At 40.0% G+C, this 11,145-nt stretch overlaps 1 protein-coding gene across 1 annotated transcript in view; it reads left to right on the plus strand.

The window, feature by feature from the left end:
- The window catches only part of LOC143298054 (suppressor of fused homolog), a 29,889-nt gene extending 22,654 nt beyond the window's left edge, over positions 1–7,235 (plus strand). The window contains exon 11 of the mRNA XM_076610725.1: positions 1,304–7,235. Within this exon, the coding sequence (XP_076466840.1) occupies positions 1,304–1,375 (72 nt within the window). The 3' untranslated portion in view covers positions 1,376–7,235. The remainder of the gene's footprint in view (positions 1–1,303) is intronic.
- The last annotated feature ends 3,910 nt before the right edge of the window (positions 7,236–11,145 follow it).

The following is an 11,145-nucleotide window of genomic DNA, read 5'->3' on the forward strand; positions in this document are numbered from 1 at the left end:
TTCAATGTTAAGAATGTCATCACTGATTTTATCACAGAGCCATGTTTCTGTAAGACACATTAAACAAGAGTCTCTGTAATCACTCATAAAAGTGGCATTGGCGTGCAGTTCTTCAAAGTTAAGATTTCTTACTTTTGGCCAAATAGAATGAGCATATGATAAAATGATCGTGGGCAGTGATCGTGGGCACTGGGACTTGTTCTGTCTTAGTCTCCTTTTTACTCCTCCTCTCTTTCCTCTCTTCCATGTACATCATTTGCCAGTTCTGTGGTCACTACTGTCGTTACTGTTTTTATGTCTGTGGGGAAGTGTTCATAGTTTGAGGGAAGACAGTTACAAACAGACTGCAGAAGTAGCAGAGTATCATGGGTATATGTCAAACGTACAGTACCTGTACCTCAATGGCCACCATTTTCAATTGGGAAAGACCAAGCCAACATACTACTCATGTTAAATAAAAGAATCACAGTCAGCACAAATCGTATAAAATCCTTTTTCAGAATCATGACACACACACAGATCACTGACACCACTCTTGCTGAAGGGAGCAAGTCACAGACATCCAGTCACCACAGATGAAAAACAAACGGACACACACCACAGCAGCTTGCCCCTAGTGAAGCGCCACTATCCTGCTCTGCTGCTAAGTCAGTTCAGTGGTGTTCAGTAGTGCCTGTTCTGATTTAACATGTAGTACTGCATGTTCTTTAATGTACTTGAGACACCACCTACCAAGCCGCCTACTGGTGACAAAAATCAGTGAGTGAGCATCTCCCCAGAGAGAGACTACCTCCACGTCCCACCAACAATAATCCCCAATGTATCTGTAAACACAAAAGACTTGTCAGAACTCACCCCAAGCTTAGAAGTGGAGAGGGGTAATTGAAACTGAGGTCACCATGAGAGCAGGGCATGAAAGGCCACAGATTTTGGGAGACTCTTTTCTTCCTTGGTACTAAATAAGCATCATGATGGTGATGATGATGCTATAGGGGTCCATTAAGTTTAGGGCTACATGACAAGGCTGTACTCTACGCTTCCTTTCATAATGATTTCCCTAGAGTTGAGAATAATGTCCTATCCACAAGACTGAGGAAAATCTGGCTTATATTTCAAATGCATGAGATGGAAACAAAGTAGTTGTTGCTTTTTGGTGTGTCAGTCACCGTAATTTGCATGACATGAACAGAGCAGAGCATTGAAATAAACTGGGATAGACATTTTCCTACTGACGGAAAAAAGATTGTCATTTCTAGATCTATGTGTTTTAGGGTTTCTTTACCATGAAGTTATCTGTTTTCAGATTATGTGTCCCCGAACGTTTAGCTGGCCCGAGCGTCGTCTGTGCATTACCATTCTGGCCAATGAGAGCTAATCCAGACCCTGCCTGAAGTCATTGTGTGCTGATCATCTAATTGAAACAACAGCTGTTGACTCTTAGCATAGCCCTCATCCTTATCATCAACATCATCGGCATCATGGACACAGCGACGTTGGCAATCCACAATTGTCAGAACAGCTCCGACATGTGTGGACCTATCCTTCAGACACAGAGAACCTTGTACAGTTGATGTGATGTGGAACATCTGAGACATGGACAGATCTGCAGAAAATGTTTGTACTTTATGGAATTGTGATTCTTTTGTGTTTTTGTTTGGTTTGATTAGTTGTTTTTGTGCATCTGAATCTGTTGAGTGAAGAAATGCTTTTATGTCTGTGTGTTTGCATGAAACACACTTTGAGATTGTTAAGAGATGAGTGTATGTGTCAGTGCTTGAGATGTGTGACTTTGTAAAGGTTATTTGTTCTACTTTTTAAGTTTTTTATTTTGTTGTTGTTTGTTTTTTTGTTTGGTTATTTTCTTTCTTTTATTGTTCTATACATTTTTTTCTAAATTGTAAAGGTTACGCAGCACTTTTAAGCTATAACATTCATGATATTTTTATACCAAATGCAGATCTTAAGAAAGGTTATTTGTTGGAGCATTTTCATACATGGTGCCTTGTTCATGTGACATGAATTCTGAAAGTGTTCAGTTTTGAATAACAATTCTCCAGATTGATTTCAGTTTCAAGGACCAAGCTGATCCATATAAGCCACCCTACATCTGCATGAAAAAGGAAGTTTTAGATATGAGACATGAGGAGGTATGGTGCAGATGCCTGATATACACATTTATCATAGTTCCAGCAGACCAGTTCAGCACATTGCCTGAACCAGTTTAAGATTGGTCCAGTTCCTGAAGATGCTAAAAAATCTGAATGTGCCACACATCACTGAAAGGAACGTGCATAATGTTCATGGGTGTCAGTGAACAAAATCGTTCAAAAACCTTGGTTGTGATAGAAGAAGTGAATGAATATTTTAAAAATCTTTTCATCATAGCACGATTGTCTCTTGTATAAGACATATATCTGTTTATCATATCATTTGCAAAGAAACAAGGAGTAACCAGTTTCTGCGCTTTAGAAAAATGAACAAGCTGTGTGAAATGCGACAGAGAATGATCATCAGTTCATGTCAAGTACTGTAATCTGGGTGCATTGTCAGAACATACCATTTTTACTTTGTTCAAAATGATCAGAACATAGATAGCAGTAATAAAGCAAGTTCTTTCTTTTTACCACCGGTAGCTGGTTTCACCATCAGGCAAGCATCTCATTTGTTCCAGTGACTTGTTTTTGAAACAGAACAAGTAGAAATACTTGCCAGAACTGTGCATAGTTTGTGTTTTATTTTGAGAATTTTTTTTCATGTCAGTTTACATGTCTGAATAATTTTGTAGAGCGTTCTGCTTGAAGTTACTGCAAGGTTAATTGGTTATTTGAAATATTATTTGTCTGTGTCTTGAAATTTTAATTCATTGTCCAGGTTGTGCAATATTCTTTTATTGTTTATTATTCTTTCCGCTTTTTATTTTTGTCCATCCCCCACCTCCCCCTATCCTGTTGCCACCATATCACAAATTGAAAGTGGAGGTAAAGGAAGTACTTGTAAAAAGAATTAAACTTCAAGACTGATGTAAACATACTTATAATATTCCAGTTATGTGACTTGTGTATGTATTGTTACAACACAGCCATGTATGGCTGTACATTCATTATTGGTGTTCAGATATTGAATGAAATGCGAGCTTCACTGACAAATGTGAATATTTGTTGCCACAGCGTTTGAATGGCATGGAGTGTTCAGTGAGATGCAAAATGTTGACGGGATCATGAAAAGCAGATTTGATGCATATAATTTAAATGTATGGAATGTTTAAGGTTATTTAACTATATTGTATTGTTGGATGCATTTTCTTTGGGAGGGTTGTGTATGTAAGGTTTCAGTGAAAGAGAGAAACAGGATCTTCTGGGAAGTAATGGATTCCTTGGGGAGGGGAAGAAAGTTCTGGCATGTGATAGGACAGTAAACAGGTTTTACTCTGTCACTGCATGTTGCAGCCCATAAATGTAGTATTTCCTTTTAACCCTCTTGTTCATTTTAGCTGATCAGAAATTGCTTCAGTGTGAAATGTAAAACGCTATGGCTGTAAATGTCCATAGCTGTGACACACAGGATGGAACTTTCTACCTTGTAGTGAGGTAGTTTTTGACAACACATTGTGAACAAAACTTTTCCTCAAAAGTCTGAAAGAATAACTTAAGTGATTATGCCAAATAAGACACTGCACACTGTCTTCACTCAAAAGAGAAGTCTGAAATGGCATGCACATTTTGTCAGATCGCTGGGAAGAATGTCTTGCTGCACATGTCACCAGCTAAGGGTTTTCAACCAGTATGAATCATTTTATGATTTTTCAAGGTTACGCTGAATATCCTTGTAAATAGCAATGAATGTGTATATATTTCTTCACTGTGAACACAAATCATGTGGTGGTGGAAGTTACGTTTATCAGTTGGTCTGAAAAAATATTGTGCAGTTGGTGACACATGTTTGATGTCATATGTGACATTTCAGTAGATTACTGTGATGGTCAGAGTACCAAGGCAAGTTAAGGTAGGATTGTATTTTTATTATTTTTGACTCACAAGTGCATGTACAGCATGTGTAGAAGAGCATGGTACCTCCATGATTTTACCTTATTATCCAACAGTGGACAGCTGCATGTCACATGAACCATTTGTTCGTTTGCTAACAGCTTGGTGTCAAATGACTTTCCCCTGATTATTCAGTACAAGAGTGGATAGCTGCATGCCATGTGCATATATATAGTGCACACATAATGACATGCAAAATAAAATATAACAACTGATGAATACCTCGATCAGATATGATTGCTTAAGTTTTGTAGACAGCAACTTAAGAGAATTGTGTGTACCTGAGGAGGCCATTTTTCCTTGGAAGAAGACTGAGGTCCTGGTAAGGTTGCCAATGCAATAGGATTAAAAGATTACTTTTGTTCTGGCTGTCTGGCTTGCGGTCCCCTCTCTTTCCTTTCCTCACTTTCTTTGTCTGCCTTTCTTACTCACACTCTCTTTACATGCCAGTCTTTCTTCCCTTTCCCTTTTCTCTTTTTCAGTATTTCTATTATCAGCCCTTAAGTTATGAATCAAGTCTGTTGTCTGTGCTTTTGTTTCAAATTATTGTCTTGCAAAGAGTTTAGTTTCTTTAAAGTTTTGCAAGTTGTTTAGGTTCTGAATAACATGGAAATTTAGTGAAAATGTCTAGTCACTTTTTTTTTATGTAGGAAAAAAAAAAAGATTGGGGTATGTAATGTTCTTGTTCCTTATGTATCTGTATATATATGAGTGAGCTTTTATTCATGTGTGACAGTACATATATCTTGAGTTGATTAAGTATTGACAAGGGTTTTCAGGACTGCAATCTCTGTGTTTTTTGTTTTGGAGACATTGAGAGTTTCCACTGTTGTTTTTTTTCAATTGAACTTACACTTCATATGTGAGTATGTGTTTTTGGTTTTATGTGTAAAACTGGACATGTAATAACAATAATATGACAAAGGACGTATAATGATAATTGTACTTTTTTGTAGAATCAGTAGTGTAACAGCAATATGGTTATTGGTATTGTAATAATACTCATTGCGTTGGAAAAGCAAAGAAAGAAAAAAGAAAGGAATTCAGAGATGAGTATGATTTTATAAGCAGCAAGAACTGTGACTGGATATAAGCTAATGAATGGTGGGCAGTGATGGATATATATCCTTCTTCTTGTCTTTCTTGTCATCATCTGTCTTGGTCATACTGGCTGTGGTCTTAAAAATCGATTGATACTATTAATCATTTTATTAATAAAACAGTCACTTTCGAATATCACCTTCACTTTTCAGTCCAGCTGTGCCTCTGAACTCCTCTCTAAGAATTACAGATTTCTTAGTTTAATTGGCACTGTAACTACAGTTTTAATCAAATATTGTTTTTGAAAATAATTTTTATTAAGTAAATTGATTTTAAAGAGGGGGTTTTCTGTGGCCAGATCTCCACTAGCAGCATTTTCGTGAATAGTTTGTGTAACGTTTATTGTTTTCTTTGTTGTCTTTGTGTGTACTTGTGCGCATGCGTTGTCACTTTGTTTTCACTGGTATGTTATTTTGCTTTCCATTTTGATATATATGTTGCCAGAGAAAGAGAGAGTGAGTGTGTGTTCACCTGAAGGAGGGGGGGTGGGAGGGTATCTTTGACTTCTTAAGTATCATCAGTGAAAGAGTGAGTGGCTCTGTGGAAGCAACCATGGTGGTTGTTGTCATAGGAAAAATGAAGATAATGTTGTAGATGTTAACGACTGACTGAACTGAAGTTGCTTTGAGTTTGTAATCAAAATGCACTTCTCTCTATCACTGTTTCTCTCCAATGAGAGATGTGGGTTTTCTTTCCCTACCACTGCATGCTTCAGTTTCAGTTTCTCAAGAAGGCGTCACTGTGTTTGGACAAATCAGTGAATGCTACACCACATCTGCCAGGCAGATACCTGACAGCAGCATAACCAAATGCATTTGTCAGGATGCTTCATTGCGTTGAAGTTACCAGTTCCTTCCAAGTTTTGCTGGGGTGCCACTTTCCCATCCGAATAACAGACAGCTGAGTTTTGAAACTTCAGTAACATTGTGTGTTCTCCATGGCCAGGTATTGTATTCACACTCTGGCATTTCAAGCTAGAGACTTGGCCTTTAGATTAATTCATATACCTGGACAAGCGCCAGATGAACATCATGAAAGATGAAGGAAAATTGTTGCTGGGTGGAATGGTTAAGACTTCTGACTCTGCAGCTCTTGACATTCCTCAGCCTCTTCTCCACAAAAGGTTGTTCAGACTTAAGATTCACTGCATCCGTGGTTGTTCAGATCCACTGTATCTGTGGTGGTTCAAGCTTCTGATCCACTGTATCTGTGGTTGTTCAGACTTCAGATCCACTGTATCTGTGGTTGTTCAAGCTTCAGATCCATTGTATCTGCGCTTGTTCAGACCTCAGATCCATTGTATCTGCGCTTGTTCAGACCTCAGATCCATTGTATCTGCGCTTGTTCAGACCTCAGATCCATTGTATCTGTGGCTGTTCAGACTTCAGATCCATTGTATCCGTGGTTTTTCAGACCTCAGATCCATTGTATCTGTGGCTGTTCAGACTTCAGATCCATTGTGTCTGTGCTTGTTCAGACTTCAGATCCATTGTGTCTGTGCTTGTTCAGACCTCAGATCCATTGAATCTGTGCTTGTTCAGACCTCAGATCCATTGTGTCTGTGCTTGTTCAGACCTCAGATCCATTGTGTCTGTGCTTGTTCAGACCTCAGATCCACTGTATCTGTGCTTGTTCAGGCTTCAGATCCACTCTATCTGTGTTTGTTCAGACATCTGATCCAATGTATCTTCAGTTATGAACCAACTTTTTTTTTTTTTCACATACTCAGTTTGTGGTTAAGTATGTTGGGGTGTATTTTAGATTGTGTTTTAAATGTTCTTTTGACCATTTTTTTCTGGCCACTTGATTTGTGATGAAAATGATATCGTCTTCTACCCTGTCGTTTCCCCAGTTTAATGTGAATGTCTCTGTCAGAAGATGAAAAAGATCCTGTGTTTGTGGCCTGGAAAAGTTCAGTATGAAGTCAGTCGAAACTCTTGTTTTGACGAATTATCATGAATGACAGCTTTGTGTTATATATTGTTCTGTAATTAGTTCATGGAATGTGTCAATTTGCTTCTGTCATTGAGAAAATTCTCTTTCTGGAGGAAAACAATGAAGAATATGTGAATAAAGTATGTTTTTGATGAGTGTGTGCTTTTCAAGTGTGTTTCTTCTGTCATCATTTTAGGAGATTTGACTTTCAATCATAAGATGAACAGAAATTACACATACATTCACACATACATGTGCACATGCACTCTGCGCACACACACGTGCACACACACACACTTACTCAAATGTGTGTAGCGTGCATTTTTCTTCCCCATTATGGTTTTCTCTTGTCGGAAATTAAACACTTATGGTGAAAAGATATTTAACTCTTTACCAAAGATGGAAAATTAACAGAAGGCAGGTGAGCTCTGATAAGATTTGTTTTCAGAATGAATGTATATTAGTAATAAAAGAATATTGGATGTTTCCTCGTGTGTAATTTTTAGCAGTAGTGACTGATGTTCCTGTATGAAGTCACTTGTGTAGGTTCGCACAAGTTACTATACAGTCGTTTGATCCAAGAATAACACTTGAGCATGGATACATGCACATGTATGCACACACAGTATGCATGCCCAAGAACCATAGAGTTTGGTCAAACTACCTATATTTGTAAACTATGGGTGGGTGAGACAGTTACATTACTGTCTCACACAGAATAAGATACAAGATCAGCACTCTATGTTATAAATTTATTCACAAATCTGCCCCTTCCTATCTCTGTGGCTGCCTTCACCTCTACACTCCATCTCGATCTCTACGATCGTCTTCGGATCCACTCTGTTTACGCATACCCAGATTCAAACACTCAACTGTTGGCCACCATTCTTTCTCTGTCTCTGAACCTTGTAATTGGAATGAACTTCCTCTTTCCCTTCGTCAGGTCTCCACACTAAGCTCTTTCAAATCTGGCCTTAAAACCCACCTCTTCCCAAAATAGCCTCCCTTCCCTGCCTCTATCTTGTCCAGGTTTTTTGTTTTTTTGCAGTTTTAGAGTTATGCATGTGTGTGAATGACTGGTGCGAAAGCACTTTGATTTGTCTCTGCACAAGATTCAGCGCTATATAAATATAATAATTATTACATTACTTACAGAAAGGAAAAGAACTGTAAATTAAGTGGATTGTCGTTTATTTCAGTATGGGGAGGGAACATTGAATTCTTCTCAGTACTCATACACACACACACACACACACACACACATAAACACACGCATGCGCACACACTGATGGAGAGAGTGATTCAGAACTCGGCACGCGATTGTCATTTATTTCAATATGAGCAGGATCATTGAATTGTCAGGACAGGCACACACGCACACAGACACAAAGAGATAACTGTAGAAAATGAACTCAACACGTGATTCTCTTTTGTGTCGACAATATGAGCAGGGGCCTTTGTGCACACACACATAGCTGTTGATTTAGCAAAATGAATGATTATATATTTATATACATATGTGCGTTTGTGGGGCATTTTCTGGTGAAAGTAGTCTTATTTAGAATTAAAAAAAAGAAGATAAAGGAAAAGAAAGTCCGATCTGGTTTGAGAAGGAAGAATGACAACAGTGAACGACGATGTTTTTTTCTTTTGCCTCATGTATGTTCTATGGTTTTGCATTCGATTTTTTAGTGTTCATGGACAACCGTGATGGACAACCATGTGGTATCTCAATTTAGCTAGCGATTATGGAGCAGTGACCTCTGGTCCAGTCTGAAAGATACATTAATGTATTGATTTCCCTCTCCACTCATTGTTACAATTCATCACTTCGTCCTGGCATCTCGTACTGTCAGCCAGCTGCAGCCGTCCGCCCGAGCCCTCATTAGTGGTCATTTTTCGCCTGGTGGACAGAACGTATTCCATCCATGCCCACTTCGCCGCGACCAAGTGCTCAGAAAGTGCATGTCTTTCGTGTGCGGTGGGCATGGCAACCTACGTTGCCTGTACTGCTAGAAGCCCAGGGATCATGTTAATGATTTGATGGACTGGACGTTTATAAGCCATGAGACTCGGCCTTGTGCTTGTCCATTTGCTACTAGTGCTGCCTTTTTTCTTTTTCTTTTGGTTGGCCCTCACGGAAAATGGCGACTGTGGCGATAATTGCTTTGTACGTGTGCATAAAAACTATCTCACTCAGAATGTCGTTCCTGCGCGTTTTTTCCTGTCCGAATTAAGCTCAAGCACATCTCCAGCTGCCATGACAACCAACCACATGACGTCACCGATTGGACAGGTTTCAACAGAAGAGTAAATCACTCTTAGGAGGGTGGGGGTGGTATCTGTATCTGTATCTGTATCCGTTAAGTACATCGCTGTCGCCAAGATTATGGCATTATCGCGATGGATGGGGGGTGTGCGCAGCATAGCAGGTTCACTGTCGAGATGTTAATAGTTTTTTGAAGATCTCAGGACTTGGTGCTCTTACTATGTTTTCTTCCAGGTGGTTCCAGTCTTTTACTGTGCTAACAAAAAATGACTGTATTGCTCTGTCTGACATCTGCTGACTTGGAATGTTCTTGTGTTGTTTCTTATATGATTAGAGATCGCACTGGTGGTATCGTACTGATCGCCAGATGTTCGTGGCCTTATGAGTCGTCCTGGTTTATGTGGGGTTAAGTACCCAGCAGGTGGTATGGCCGGTACCAACCCCTCAACCACCTTGTAGAGGAAGATGAGGCGTAGATCATGTCTGCGCTGTTGAAGTGACGGCAGTTGCAGAGTGTGAAGCATCTTGGTGATGGAGCAGGGTGTTCTGAATTTATAGTCGCCGGTTATGAACCGGGCAGATAGGCGCTGCACTTTTTCAAGTTTATCAATATCCTATTTGAGGTAAGGACTCCATATGATGGAGCCACACTCGAGGGCTGGTCTGATGAGGGATAGGTATGCATTTCTCCTGCATTGGAGGGGGCAGAAACGCAAGATTTCTCCTGGGGAAGCCAAGGGTGCTGTGTGCTTTTTCGCAGGTGTAGGCAATGTGGTGGGTAAAAGCATGCTGACGTTCTTCGTTAAAGGGGATGGGGGGGCGGAGGGGGTTGGGGACTGCTGTATCCACGTTCACGTGTAGCTGATAGCAGATGGGCTGGATGAAATCTTACCACACACACACACACACATACAGTGTGACATACCACACACACACACAGACTGCCTACCTCCGGTCCCTCTCGCACACACATAAACTCACACTCGCAAAACTCATTCACACTCACGAAACTCAGAAAATCACACTTACAAATTCACTCACACGGGCGCCCACCCGCACAAAACGCCTCAGATTTTTTTTTTCTTTTTTTTTCATGAACGTAATAAAGAACAAAGCTGCTTATGTCTAATCTGATTACAACCCATGTAACTAGTTTGAGAGAAAGGCAGGGTGGGGCGGTGGGAGAGAGACATCGATAGCCAAAGAGAGATGGCGAACGATCGGCCGTCAACAAAAGCCACCAACGAAAGGCGTCTTGATTCAAGTTGACAAAAAGAGAGTCTTCTGCCCAAAATTTTTCACCTGCGACACACTGTTGTTCAAGGACAAAGAGAACAGACCGGTGTGTGTGACACCCCATTCGTGTTTTCTGTTCGCGCGGTACGGTCCGTACCCCCCCACCCCCCACCCCCCACCCCCCCAAGCCCCCCTTCCCCACCTCCTCCTTATATGTCTGTCTTTGTCTCTGTCTCTTTCGGCAGAATTCAGGCGTTTAGGCTACTTGTGTTTTTCACCAACGATCAATTTATTATGGATGGTAGACGAAATTGTTTGATCACACCCAAAAACTCGAAAAATTGCTGGGGGTGGGGATGGGGTGTTAATAGATTTTGCAATGTATTTGAAACATTACTTGGTGCTAAATGTGGATGGACATTTGAAACAGATCAGGTATTTCTGAACTGGCGGTCCATCATTATAAACACAGAATATGTAAGACAGTAAATGAAGTTGTCCATTATGTAAAGAAACACAAGAAAACAAGGCACACCCTATTCTTCTAGCTCTAAGGAACGT

Source organism: Babylonia areolata, chromosome 2 (assembly GCF_041734735.1).
Source record: "Babylonia areolata isolate BAREFJ2019XMU chromosome 2, ASM4173473v1, whole genome shotgun sequence".
NCBI classification, from domain to species: domain Eukaryota; kingdom Metazoa; phylum Mollusca; class Gastropoda; order Neogastropoda; family Buccinidae; genus Babylonia; species Babylonia areolata.